At 31.8% G+C, this 13,672-nt stretch overlaps 3 protein-coding genes across 5 annotated transcripts; 1 reads left to right on the forward strand and 2 right to left on the reverse strand.

Annotated features, from left to right (window-relative positions):
• Positions 1-279: 279 nt before the first annotated feature.
• Positions 280-4,050, reverse strand: LOC128873944 (TBC1 domain family member 22B). Of its 3 annotated transcripts, none has more exons than XM_054118001.1 (8): positions 3,738-4,050; positions 2,869-3,042; positions 2,244-2,788; positions 2,037-2,167; positions 1,688-1,942; positions 1,336-1,585; positions 1,002-1,225; positions 280-927 (listed from the first exon to the last, which is right to left on the reverse strand). In XM_054118001.1, exons 2-8 carry the CDS (start codon positions 2,949-2,951, stop codon positions 787-789), a joined length of 1,629 nt encoding a protein of 542 aa, XP_053973976.1. In that variant the 5' UTR covers positions 2,952-3,042; positions 3,738-4,050; the 3' UTR covers positions 280-786. The 3 variants fall into 3 exon arrangements, with proteins under 3 accessions (XP_053973976.1, XP_053973974.1, XP_053973977.1); XM_054117999.1 differs by having other exon boundaries at positions 3,538-4,050; XM_054118002.1 differs by lacking the exon at positions 3,738-4,050 and adding an exon at positions 3,328-3,345.
• A 1,404-nt stretch (positions 4,051-5,454) lies between these two features.
• LOC128873943 (tetratricopeptide repeat protein 39B-like) lies at positions 5,455-10,235 on the forward strand. The gene is made up of 11 exons (XM_054117998.1): positions 5,455-5,669; positions 6,652-6,698; positions 6,772-6,800; positions 6,868-7,048; positions 7,122-7,254; positions 7,646-7,778; positions 7,863-7,962; positions 8,043-8,108; positions 8,190-8,911; positions 8,981-9,214; positions 9,296-10,235. Exons 2-11 carry the CDS (start codon positions 6,675-6,677, stop codon positions 9,396-9,398), a joined length of 1,725 nt encoding a protein of 574 aa, XP_053973973.1. The 5' UTR covers positions 5,455-5,669; positions 6,652-6,674; the 3' UTR covers positions 9,399-10,235.
• Positions 10,236-11,238: 1,003 nt separating this feature from the next.
• LOC128873945 (uncharacterized) lies at positions 11,239-13,633 on the reverse strand. The gene is made up of 5 exons (XM_054118003.1): positions 13,288-13,633; positions 13,000-13,072; positions 12,783-12,876; positions 12,523-12,702; positions 11,239-12,461 (listed from the first exon to the last, which is right to left on the reverse strand). Exons 1-5 carry the CDS (start codon positions 13,327-13,329, stop codon positions 12,155-12,157), a joined length of 696 nt encoding a protein of 231 aa, XP_053973978.1. The 5' UTR covers positions 13,330-13,633; the 3' UTR covers positions 11,239-12,154.
• Positions 13,634-13,672: the final 39 nt, after the last annotated feature.

Consider the following 13,672-nt stretch of genomic DNA (forward strand, 5'->3'; position numbering starts at 1 on the left):
GGACGCGAGATTCTAATTTTCGAACAACGATCTGTCCCCGTTTGAAGATTTTAAAATATCAATAACTAATACAAACGGAACCGATATCGTTGCATTGTAAATATTATACTTAAACGCAGCACAAATAATGAAAAAAAAAATTGCACAATTTCAATTTGACAGACAAGAGTTTAAAGGGCGTTCGCCTTGGAAAAAAAACAAACAAACTTGACATATACGGGTTGGAGACTTATGTGTGTACAGGAAAACTTGTAATCGTTGCATAAAAAGACAACCATGTAGTCGCAATTGATTTATAAAACCTTTTGCTTATATATTAACTGTGTATAATAATTCAAAACATACTATATAAATATAATACGAATCGTAAATGGCAATCGATTCGCGTTACACTCTTCGTATTTCAGCTTGTAATTACGTCTTTGCAAACTGAAAGATGGCGAGCAAATTTTGTCGTAAGGAATACAATTCAACTTACCTCGAAAATGAATGATGATGATGACGATAATACTACTGCCTATGATAATAATAAGGAGAATAAAATCTCTAAAAACCGATCAAGTCTTCAAAAAACGTAACGAAAATATAAAGCTTCTTTCCTAATCGAAAAAGAGAGTGATACAAATTTGTCGGATTCGAAATAAGCTAAAATGGCCGTGACTCGTGTAATTTTATAATACACAAAATGGCCGTGAAACACGAGGAACAACCTGGCACAAAACCATTTGTGCCAATGTCATTTTGGCCACTATTGTATTATCGTTATCTAGACGCATTGCAATTTGGTCACCTGGTGTCGTGTGCCTGCAGGTGATTGGGAGCGTCAGCAAATGTGAATTTTAATTTATACGCTTCCGCGACCAATATACCTATTTCTGAGTCTGTCCAATTTTGAGTAGGCAGGTTTTGTAGCATCAACATCAGTCCCTAAACAAAATAACATCATTTGTAATCTGTTTCCTCGTTAATTGCGTCGGATCGTAATTTTCTTTAACACTCACTTGAAAGTCAGGTTGTAAAAGAAGATGGCGCCTCCAACGAAGAAGAAACGCTGCACATACGTAAAGTTGAAACGAAGCGAATCGATCTGATTCCGCTAAATAAGTATCCCACAGGCGAATCGTGCAATGAAGAGGAATTTCCCGCGTTAATAAATTGTTCATCCATCGAAAGGAAAACTGTAAATAATCTACACCGTGCTTATGAAGGTGCTGATGTAATGGTGCTGAAAGAACAAGTTACACAAACGTAACTGTAGGAGAGAAAAAAAATACCGGCATACTTAACGAAACAATTATTTCACGTGCTATATATTCTTAACAAGCAGATGCATACCATCGATTCTCTGTATAAGTTCTTTCAACTGATTCACTTTGTGCTGAATGCCTAATTGAGCGAAGATGTAGTTATCCTGAATACCATCGAGAAACTTAGACAAGCACCAAAAACTATCCGCTTCTATAATATTCCTCTGTTCTGTTTGCAAAGACGCGACATCATAATTTTCTAAATCCTGCCATGCTGATGCAGGTACTGCTTCTTGTAAAAACACCAGAAAAAAAGGTGTCACTAGATCATTCATCCCCTACAAGAAACAAATCGACATAAAAAGAATGTAGATAAAATCGATCCGAAGATCACGTACGTAGATACATAGATGTGTTTATCATAGCGTAATTACGCGTACTTGAACATATCCAGAAGCAGGATGACGAATTGCCCAAATATAAAGTATCCTTTCAAAAATTAATTGTACCGTTGTTTGTTGAAACAACGAAATAAGAGGTGACATTCTCGGAATGTCAATATGAATTTGACGATATGTATCTTGAAATCCTTCATCCCTTTCCACGTCATAATACTGTTTTACTAAATTCCAATAGTCAAGACGTTTACGTTCTAACACATGCTGCCTACGCTCCAAATTAGCTGGCAAATACTCCTGTATTATCGAAAGCAAAGAACAATTTTACATATATAAATGGAACTCTTATGTTAAACGTAAAAATACGGTATAGTTTACCTTTCTTACTTACAGACAATAGCCTCCAAGTAACGGAACGCAATCTTGCAGGTACACCCGACCACGATAGTTGCCTTAGTTCATCTAAATTTAATACAGAGGCTTCCAAAAGGGATTGAAATTTATCTACTTTACTTTCGCCATCTATAATTATTAACAAATGAAGACTATGAACATGTTAAGATCAATTTTACATAAGAATTCACTTGATAATATACACCTTGTTCTCTAGAAGGTATAAAAAATTTAGTAGGAGCGTTCATTTGCCTAAGTGGTTGTGGTCTCCCTGGAAATTGCGTGGGTCTATGCTGCGGGGAAGCACCATATTTTATATCCATATCATTTGTGGAATGTTGACTGTTGTTTACTTGAGAATGCATAGACAAATTTGCATTTCGCAAATGCAAGGGTTGAACAGCTAATCTTTGCAGGGCCTCTGCTTTTTTCTCCTCAGGAATGATTTCCTGAACCCGTTGAGAAGGTTTTGAATTTGTTCCCGATTCTAAGTATGTTTTTCTTGATCGATGGCTGTTAATGACACTGAGTGCAGCAGAGTGACTAACTCGTTTTGATATCTTTATATCAGAAACAGTGCAGAACTCATCATCTCCTGAGTCCCAAGCATCGTCCACGCTTTCTTGAAAATCTTGAAATGATGTAGAACCTCCACTGCTTCCCGATGCGATTCTACCAGAGACTGCATTGCTGGACACAAGTGATGCAGCATTCATCTTTCCAAGTTTACCATCTTGTTTTGGACTTGGTCTTTTGTTATTCATACAAGTAATTATGAAATTATTTAAACATAACATTATAATTTACAGGATAATTTAGAGCTTACATACCTGCCTGGCACAGCATGAGTATTCTTTTTCCAAAACGACTGATGCGTCTGGTAAGCTTGACCATGATGACTTTGATTTTCCATAATTGTTAAAAATTATGTTAAATGGCACCTGCCACTTTTCCAAGATAATGAAAGGAACAATAAAACTTCTTCATTCCCTTATGAACAATTGCTGAAATAATAATTGATGTTGTTGGTACTGGCACCTTTCATTAAAATTCTTTGGGTAATGTTCTCTTGCAGTCGACATATAAAATTACAGGGATAACATTGTAATACTATGAACAAAAACGAATAACAGACATTGGTCAAATTATGTAACAATGCCACTCTTCTAATTCATGTTAATTTGCATGGAATGCAGGCAAACTTACATCACTTGTCTTTAAATCCATCTGGTAAAAAGACAAGCAATGCCAAATATTTATATGAACTATTGTACAAGTAGTTTTCTTACAATGTAGTTAAATCTATCGTAAATGACAACAGAGACTAAATATGCATCATCAAGTCCATCTAAGAAGGCATTTAAAATTAATGAAAAACAATGGAGATTATACTATAGAATCGTACTCCGTGATACTGCTTATTACAAGTAGGTTATGTTACACATCATAAATATTTTGAATCGCAAATAGTGGAAAGAAAATGTGGAAGTAATTCTTACGTTTAGAAATGTTTACGCAATCAAGTAATTACGTCAACATTGAAAGAGTTAAAGAGGCATTTAAATCGTTGTACAGCTTTTAAAGTATGGATTACTGCATGCATAAGGCGAATGGTTACAAGAGGAAATTACTAATATCCTCGAGAAAATAAGTCCTTTTGTTAGATATGCGATCTGAAGAGAATCTTTTTGAAATTTACCCAATTTGCAAAGAAATACGCTACAGCAAAACCTTGTCTGATAAACGTTCACTGTTTTTGACGTATGACAAGCTTATACTAGTGCTGCCACGACTGCCACTGAATAAATGGCTAGATTAAATTTTGTATTAATAATCCATCTTACTAAATTACTCTTTAAAAAATGTATATTACTCTATACTTTAAATTAGGACGGTTAACGCTGACGTCAATAGTTTCAGAACATGTACTCTGGCCATAACAATACAATAGTTGTTGTTTTTGAATAATTGTTCAGGTATTTTAACAATGAAATGTTACAATACAGGTATGATTTCGCATGTAAACAATGTTTTGTTACACGAATAATTATGGCTAATAAATACGAGTAATATGCTAATACGAATAAATTATTAGTAAACACAATTCTTTCGTGTGTAATAAATACATCGCTACGAAGTTTTTGGTAGGGAAAGTTTTACTAGATTCAGTAAAATTTGATGTAAAAAATAAATTTACAGTATTTATAAATTTACAGTATTTAGTTTACCACGAGAACCAAATGTTATAAAACAATACTCGATTAAAATCTTTGACTGTATATTCATATTTATTTGATTTTGTTAGTCTTCTGTTTACCCTGTACACTAACAAAATCTAATAAAACCATTTAATCATATTCGCTGTTTACTTAAATATTCCATTCTAACAAGAAACTCGACAAAGTCTATTGCTGACAGTTTAATGTCAGAAAAATTAAAATGATAATCTTGTCATGCAGGTTCATGGGTGCAAAACAAGTTCCATATTGCTTCCTGGTATTTATCAAGATTCAATAACGGTACTCTCGCTTTTTCCTCGAGGAGTTTCAAAGTTTTTATTTTTTTTTTTACATAAATTCTAACACGTCTTTGGGTGGACCGACATAGCATTCGTGATTTTTATGGTTAATCTAAATGTATTTGTGAAACGAAACAACCCAAGTATTACGAGAACCGTGTGTTTACAACGACTTATCTTGTAGTATTTAAATGCTCCACTTTAAGATTGTGAGCGATACGTGTACGTATTATGTGGACCTTGAGTTAGTGACAGTCATAAATACATTAGAAACGTCGAATCTTGCCGTTTGAGGGGAATACCGCACGCCAAATGCATCCCCTCTACTTTCAGTGTCAGTAAAGTATCTAATACAATCGTAAAAATGGAGGCCCTTAGTCGCTCCAGAGAATGATAGAAATAGACAAAAATTGGGATCAGGTATCGTTTTCTATAATTACAGCACTGGCCACTCAGCTTTCAATGCGCATGTAAAGTACTGTATCGCAATGTAAAGTAAAAGCGCGAAATTCAAAATAATAAATATGATTGTAATAAAAAAACTGAAATTTTAATAGTTTCATAGTATTATTCATTTAATTAAGATCTTCAACAATTAAGTAGATCTTGAAGTTCTGTATTGCATAAGTCCTGCTTTATCTATGAAGGGAATAATAACTCTAAACAGAGTTTATTGAATAACCTATTATAAAGCTTAAGCAATGCTCCAGTAACACCATCTAGCGTTCATTTGCGCCACAACTGGACTTTTTCTAAAAGGAAAAGGGGAAGCTTTTGGCAAACAGTATTTGCGTACTCCCCTAAAATGGCAAGAATCAAGTTCATAGTGTATACAGTTCTATCATCGTATCTGATACTGATACGACATATTCGGTTCGCCGTCAGTCGATCGCGTGCGTTCCATGCCGTCATGTTTGTAGCGGCGTATTTAAAGAATTCTAGTCTATCTTAAGCGTAAAAAATCGTAAGAACAGATATAATCCCTCGTATTCTACCGTGTATTCTTCAGAACAGATCACGTTATTTAGAAATGTCTATACGTAAACGTTAGTTTCAGTTTCTTTTCTTTTTGTGAATCGACTCACCTACCGTTTGACGTTTGACGGATTAATGGTAAGTTTGTAAATACCCATCCAGTTTTAATAGAGAATTTTGCTGATTACATTTGATACGATTAATTAACAACTACTGATCACCAAAAATTAGCCGATCGTTTAATTCAACAAATGTATTCGTCTCAGGATCACTGTTTTTCTCGTTACTGACAAGATCTAGGTCTATCGCATCGCCGCGTTAACTCAATTATACTTTCTTCGTAACACTCTACTTCAGATCGTTTCCGGGTTCTTTCTACCATACAGTCGATTCTTTTATTTTCCAAAATTGTAGCCGGACGAATGTAAGTTTTTTTTTTCTTCTTTTTGATATTTTTGTTTTAATCGTAATCCTGTTTTTCGATGTATAATTTTGATGATAATTGCATCGATAACGTTGTCATCTTTTTATTTAATTCTCCAGTTACCTGAAATTTTTAATATTTCATATTTAAAATAAAAGTTTGAATTTTATACATTTGAAAGAGAGTCTGCGGATATATTATTTATTCATGGAAGTGCAATATGTTATTTAACAATTTTTCGTATCATGCTACTCTGTTAAAAATTCATACTTTTTTATTGGCATGTAAATTTTAAAAGTATTTCATTATTTATTCATTATCAGGTGAAACCTTGTCGTGTCACTGTTATCACTAATGTAATCTATGAGCTCAGTTAGTATAAGAGAAATGATAAAATCGATTGTAGATTAATTGAACTATAGATAAGCACATAAATAAAATTTGATAACAGAAATGTATGCATTGATTGTGTGAAATATGATTTTGTGAAACTAGAAAAATAATGACCTAAAACTGAAGGAGCACACTTGAGAAATCTGCCTTTAGAAATAACTTTCACCTGCAATAATTAAAGTTTTCTGTAAATAAAATGTCCTATATGTATAACTGTCATTAAGTACAAGAAGATTTATGTGTTGTGTGTATGTTTTTTAAGTGTCAGTGCATAGAAGGATGATACTAATTTTTTTTTTCAAGCATATTTTAAACATCGATTCAAAATGTCGGACATTGAAGAAGACGAGGTATGTACACATATTCATTGTTAATATTAACTATGAATGTTTTTACTGAATTTTGATTTCATCCATATTTTAGTTTCAAGATGCTCAGGAATCCATGCCAGAGTAAGTACAACACATATTCATGTATATACATATATTCTTTATGTGTTAGATTATTTGTACTTTTTAGACCTACTTCCATGGATCTGGATACTTCAATAATGGAAGCAAAAAAAGCGATACATTGCTTTTTTAACAATGATTTTGATGAAGCCAGGAAAATTATGGCACCATGGGCAAGCACTAGCATGTATCACTCTTTAGGGACAAGTGTATTTGCATACCTTGAGGCCATTCTTACATTTGAACAAGTATTAAATCATGATGGATAACACTTTTTAGAAAATATGTCATGTTAATAATGCATTGTAATATGTATTACAGAAATATGTTGAAAAGGCAGCTACAGCTGTAAAACAATGCATGAGTGTATGCATGAAACATCGCAAACATGTGACAATAACACAAAATCTTGGCAAAATGGTCAAGAAAACTAATTATGATTCTTATACAATCGGTATGTATACATATACATAAGTAAATTAATTTGATACAGCATGTTTAATCAGCTTTGCATTGCTTCTTGCATAAGATGCATGATTAGAGAAATGAAATTTCTCTAAAAGCATGTAACATTTTGATGCAAGCATTTCTAAAATATCCTGGGCAAACAACATAAAATAGTTAAGGTGATCGAGTAATGTTGTTTATCCAAGGAATAATTTCTCTTTTGCAACTACTTCCATTCTGTTTATTCCAAATTTTTCTATTAAATTTAAAATCGCTCAAGTTTTCTACAATGTCAATAGCCAATTATCTAATTAACTCCACTTTATAACGTCATCTTGTACCAATGGAATAAGTGAGCATAAAGCATGAAGGAATGATAAAAGAAATTAATATTACAGAGGAAGTGCATGCGGAACTCTGTTATGCTGAATCACTCCTTTTAAAATCGATGCTCACGTTTGTGGAAGACGAGACTCTGGTCAGCTTTGTCAAGGCTGGATTGAAAATTCGTACCTGCTTTCTGTCGTATAAGTAAACAAACCATACCGCGAATTATCCATTCCAAACTTTCGTCGCATAATTGTACATTCTTCTATGTATGTTATCTTTCTTCAGGGAATGTTTAACAATTTTAAATAGTCGAAAGTGGGAGAACGATGTTCACAAAGTACATTTCGAAAGCGGCGTTCGCACAGGAATCGGAGCATTTAATTTGGTGCGTAGAAATTATATCTTCGTTCCGTAAAATTATTCAGATATTATAGTCTAATAACTATGTCCTGGCGCATTTTTCAGATGATCTCATTATTACCCGCAAAAATTATCAAATTATTAGAATTTATTGGATTTTCTGGCGATAAGGTATTAGAATAGTCTTCTATGAAAAACAATTTCACGAAAGAGTTTAATTATATGATGATCTGATATCGTTTTTATTAACAGGAGTATGGTTTATCAGAGTTAGAAGCAGGGTATAGGGAAAGACGAGGATTGAGACACGTTTTATGTGCAATGATTCTTTTATCTTACAATTTAATAGTATCTTTTGTGCTGAGTCACACGGATGGCGATCTCGCATGGTGTGAAAAAGTTTTGGAAGAAGAATTAAGTCTTTATCCGAATGGTGTATGGTTTTTATTTTTCAAGGGGCGATTAGAGCTAGCAAGAGGAAATTTTGAGAGTTCCATAGAATGGTATACTAAGTCTTGGAAGAGTCAAGACGTATGGCCTCAATTTCATCATCTTTGTTTTTGGGAATTAATGTGGGCACATTGTTCTCTGCAGCAATGGAGTCGGGCTGCAACGTTCGCAAGCATGTTGGCCGGCCAATCAAACTGGTCGCGTACTATTTATTTATACCAGAAAGCTGCGATACTTATCATGCAGAAACCACCGTCGAAAAGCGAGGAAAAACAGTTGATAGATACTTTGATGATGCAAGTGCCTACCTTTAAACAACGCATAGCGGGAAAATCATTACCGATGGAGAAGTTTGTAATTAAAAAAACTGAACGTTACTTTGCCCAGAAAAAAAATCTGGTCCTTCCTATATTTGAACTTATGTATGTGTGGAATTTGTTCCGAATTGTTGGTAAACGTCAAGATCTAATATTGAATATATTTAAAATGATCGAGGAAGCTGAGAAGGATCTTGCGAAAATGGGGTAAGCATTTTCAATTGATTACTATTATGCTTGATTCAGCAACATTAAAATATCTTTAATTTTTTATAGGAAAACTGAGTTTCATACGGACAATGAAGCGCTCTTGTTGCTTTTAAAGGGTGCTTGCTTACGACAGATGAAGCATCCGTTGCTAGCCGAGGATTGTTTAACACGTGTTCTCAGGTTGGATAAATCAATTAAGGAAGACACCTATATACTTCCTTACGCAACAGTAGAACTAGCTTTGTTAGCACAAGATCAAGGAAATATTCAACTTGCTATTGGATTTCTGGAAGATGCCAAGTAATTTTTATTTCTTATTTATGTAATACGTATTAATAGGCCGGTAATTAATTAGTTACAATTAATTTATTTTTATTGTAGAAAGAACTTTACTGGATATCCGCTAGAATCGAGATTGCATTTTAGAATTCATTCCGACTTAATGAAATTGACTGGAAAGAAAACCGACGATATTTCAGTATAATAATATTCAAGAGATATAAGGTTTACAAAGAAATTTAATTGCTGTCAATAGTACTCACTATTGCAGATATCGAGCACAGCCGATTTTGTTAACGACTCTTTTTTACGAAACGAATTGTTATGTAGTTTTTAGTTTTTCTTTTCGGAATGGTTGGTTTCTTCTAATATTAATCGTTTTCTATATTATTACATATTGTAAACGAACTACTATTTCTAATGATTGACGTACGTTAACTGTTACACATGTAGCTAATGCACATGTAACAAACTAGTTCAAATGGTCTAATGAAAGATTTAGGGATTAAATTATTTTTTTAATTTTAATTATTTTTACTATGAAATTAGTAAATCACTATAGATGTCAATTTAATTGACGTTAAAAAAAAAATATAGTATTGGTGTCGTTTGTGTGTATACGTACACACGATCTTTGGCACACATGTATTTATATTGTTTAATAAATTATAAATCAAATGAAACACGAAAAAAAGGGGAAGAGGCAGAAATAAAAAAAAATAGTTTATCCAGTAAACAGTGCAAATGATCCAATTCATCTCATTTGAAAAGAAATTGGTTAGAATAAATTTATGCCATCATTGCCGACACTTAGCAATTGCATTACGAATACAATTCTTCTATTAATTTTATATACAATTTTCACAAAAGAACTGAATTGTATGTACGTATCATTTTTACAAGTATACTGCACTATGAGCTTAAATCTCAAACTGTGTTTAGAAGAGTGATTAAGTTTTACGCCTCCTGTGCGCTTTCGGTAAATTAAAAATTATTAAGAGTTGTAAACACAGGAATAAAATGTACTATTTTATAAGTTTGATTTCAGCCAATAACAATATCCCAAGATCCTTACTTTTCAGTATCTTGTACAATACACTTAAAAAAAATATCTTATTATATATTTTTTCAGTATTATTTCGGGGGATTTCGATCCCGTGGTACATATAATTTACGAAAGAAATAATATGTTCCATTATTATAGTAATGTAAAAATACCGAATAGTTAATAATTGAATGTAATTTGAATCATATGTGAACTTTACCACAAATATGATTGAATCTATTGTCTTTTTATTGCTTTTAAGGCATTAAAATCGTTTATACGGAAGGCATATTACCTTCAATATTTGATAACTGTTTATATACACGTTACAACATCATAATATAAATTAACAAAGTTATCACAATAATTCTATCACTGTTTATTTACAAATGTATAATTTAAATATAGATACCAATTTCATACGAGAAAGTTTACAATCAATCATATAATAATCATATTAGTTGTATACAAAATAATCGTTTTACACGTTTTATCTCCACGAATAAATAAGAATTTCTATACTATGCCTTGAAAATTCCGAAATAATTTCTTTTTCTGTTCATTTCAGGGGCTTACAAAATCAATTAAAAACGCGTATTAATCGAAAACTTTCTCTTATTAAAATTTGTATGCTCATAACAAGATAAGTTAGATTTTTAAATATATAAAAATGCGTGTAATTTGATTTTAATTTTAATTAATATTAACCTAAATGTGTTTTATTCAAAAATACAATAGTCTATATAACTAAATGAGTTTCCTGATACTACTACGAGTTTCATCTAGCAAAATAAATTATGTTTTACTAACGTATATTTTACAAAAGCATTATTTATCGCTTTATTATAGTATACTTGATATTTGCTAAATAATTTAATATTTACTTCGTATTGCAAATATTTTATTTCAAGGTTATGTAATTTATGCAAATAATCTATGCAAATGAAGCAGTAACACAATTTACGTTTTCACAGAATTTAATAGTCTGTTTGCGAACTAATTGTTTTTTTTTTTTTACATATTGAACTTCAAAATGTGTAAGAATTTCACTGAATGTAATTACGCGCATTATTTGTGTATAACATGTAACTCTAAAACGTATGTTTGCATTACAAAATATTCTATAAAGCTTAAAACACTTTTACTGATGATTACATTATGAAAAAGACAATGTACGTATTATGCAATGAGAAACGCTTGAATGACAATTTTTTAAACCAAGTTTGCTAAGTGTTGTTAGCATCCGTAAAATGTCTTGTTATATGCTAACTTTCCCTTTATCAAAATTACATATATTTATAAAGATGTACAAAAATCTTAGTTGTAAAGCTCAGTATTGTATACATTGTGGAGCAAATGATAAACGTCCTACTGTCTGGACAGACTAAAAACCTAATTTTGCCAATTATAAAACACAAAGCTAACTATAACATAAATAATTAAAATTTGTACCTATACAATTATACAATGTATTTTCATAACTGTACGTACAGTAAAAGAAATTCTACTTGTCTACAGAGCAATAATAATATAGGGTTTGTTTTAAAGCACATGACAGTTCTTCGAGTCCTACATTTAAGCTTACTATACAAGTGTATATAAAGTAAAATACTAAAAATACAAGTACAATTACAGTGGTACAAAATATTTATAAATACCAAATATTCTACATCAACTAGTTTGAACAAAACATCTGTGTAACTGTTGACAAAACAGATATAAAAATATAAAAATGTACAGCTGTTTAAGCATACATAAGTAACAAGACTGTTCGAGTAATCCAAATTACATATTCTAAAGTATAGATAACAAACAGTCTGAGTAAAAGATTGTAATGTTTGTTAAACGAACACATCTACAACTGTTGTAGGTTTGATAATTTACGAATTTATATCTCTAATGTTGTTAAAAAATAACTATGTATCATAATCTTCATCAAGATTTGCAGTATGAGCAAAATTTGATGTCGGTTGATTACTCGTATTTACACCAGATGTATTTGTACTTAAATTCATAGGATTAACTTCTGTATAAAAGTTGGGTTGACTAATTTGAAACGCTGTAGGCACAGTTATTTGAAATTCTGGAACTTGTGAAACAGATGTATTTATAACTGTCTCGTTAACAGCACCTGTGTCATACATTCCTGTTCCCCCATTGTCTTTTGAATTTTTATATTCTATATTTACTTCAGTAGTTAATCCCATTTGCTGCTTCTGAAGTCTATAAAAATACATAGTACGTTTACAATTTTAGAGTAACGGTTAATACAGATGACGCTTACCCTATTTCAGAAGGTCGCAATGCGGGTGTACAAATGGTTATATTCGATACATTCGAAATCATTGGAGCTGGTGTTAATGGCGGTGTAGGCACTTCGTCGTCTGGTCCTGAAATATCTGGTAAAGACTTCACTAGATCTTTCAGAAAATCAAAACGACTTTCTGATAAAATACATTGCTTCCTATAAATTATAACGTAAAGATTAAGAATACGTCGTATTTTTATTATGATTAAGGTAGACTATTGAAGGACCATACTTACATATGAGATGGACTCAAAGTTTTGGCATTTTTGGCACTTGTAATTTGCATAGTCTTGGTAAGTAACGAATGCACAAACAGTTCTAATGTTCTAGGTATGCAAACAGTTAAGGAATTTATTAAAATACATACTAATTATTTAAATATAAACAAGATACTAAATTATACAGCAACATATCGATAAAAATTCGCTTTCTTTATTAATTTGAAAAGGATATAGATTATAATCGGCACAGCTTGTGCAACTTTTCCAACTTCTTCATCGGTTTGCATAATTTTCTTGATTCGACCCTAAATGTAGGATGGCAGAATTAGGTTAGGCACGAACATTCAAAATGTTCGAGCACAATTATTTTATGCTCCTGCATCTTTTCACAGTTTAAACATGATTATACATTAATCGTAACATAGCGTTTAGCAAAATCGTAGCCATGTAATTTACATAAATTTTCGATAATTTTTCAAAAACATCGTTTCCATAATAGAAATGTTATTTTGATACTCACAGCTGGAAAACGTGCATTATATTTTTTCTTTTTACTTGGCATTGTAACAAGATTGCTGGTATTTCACACCACTTAAATTAAGTGTAAAGAAAACGTCGAAGCTTTGTAAAAAAAAAAATGCGTATTTATGTTGTATTTGCAGCAATTGAGGTGTTCCGAAACTTGACAGACATCTGTAACGTGTATTTTCAATAATTCATAAAATATTTCATGTTCGTGAATTTAATGGTTAATATATTTGACATGTTATAAATTGAAGTAAGCGTGTTCGAAAAATATTTTCGAAAATATTCGTCAACGTTGGAACAAGTTACAACACATATCATGATCCGCTCTTTGATTATTTTTATGCATCTTTGTCTCTAGGATAAACTGTTTTATCTCG

The sequence above is a fragment of the Hylaeus volcanicus genome, chromosome 3, assembly GCF_026283585.1.
Source record: "Hylaeus volcanicus isolate JK05 chromosome 3, UHH_iyHylVolc1.0_haploid, whole genome shotgun sequence".
Lineage (NCBI taxonomy): Eukaryota > Metazoa > Arthropoda > Insecta > Hymenoptera > Colletidae > Hylaeus > Hylaeus volcanicus.

Coding starts and splice junctions, on each gene's coding strand:
- LOC128873945 (XM_054118003.1), bottom strand. CDS start 13,329: ATGCCAAGTAAAAAGAAAAAATATAATGCACGTTTTCCAGCT. Junction 12,703..12,782: donor ACTTTGAGTCCATCTCATAT/GTAAGTATGGTC, acceptor TATAATTTATAG/GAAGCAATGTATTTTATCAG. Junction 12,462..12,522: donor TTGCGACCTTCTGAAATAGG/GTAAGCGTCATC, acceptor GTATTTTTATAG/ACTTCAGAAGCAGCAAATGG.
- LOC128873943 (XM_054117998.1), top strand. CDS start 6,675: ATGTCGGACATTGAAGAAGACGAG. Junction 6,699..6,771: donor CGGACATTGAAGAAGACGAG/GTATGTACACAT, acceptor TCCATATTTTAG/TTTCAAGATGCTCAGGAATC. Junction 8,912..8,980: donor AAGGATCTTGCGAAAATGGG/GTAAGCATTTTC, acceptor AATTTTTTATAG/GAAAACTGAGTTTCATACGG.
- LOC128873944 (XM_054118001.1), bottom strand. CDS start 2,951: ATGGAAAATCAAAGTCATCATGGTCAAGCTTACCAGACGCATCAGTCG. Junction 2,168..2,243: donor TATACCTTCTAGAGAACAAG/GTGTATATTATC, acceptor TAATAATTATAG/ATGGCGAAAGTAAAGTAGAT. Junction 1,943..2,036: donor TTACTTGGAGGCTATTGTCT/GTAAGTAAGAAA, acceptor TCGATAATACAG/GAGTATTTGCCAGCTAATTT.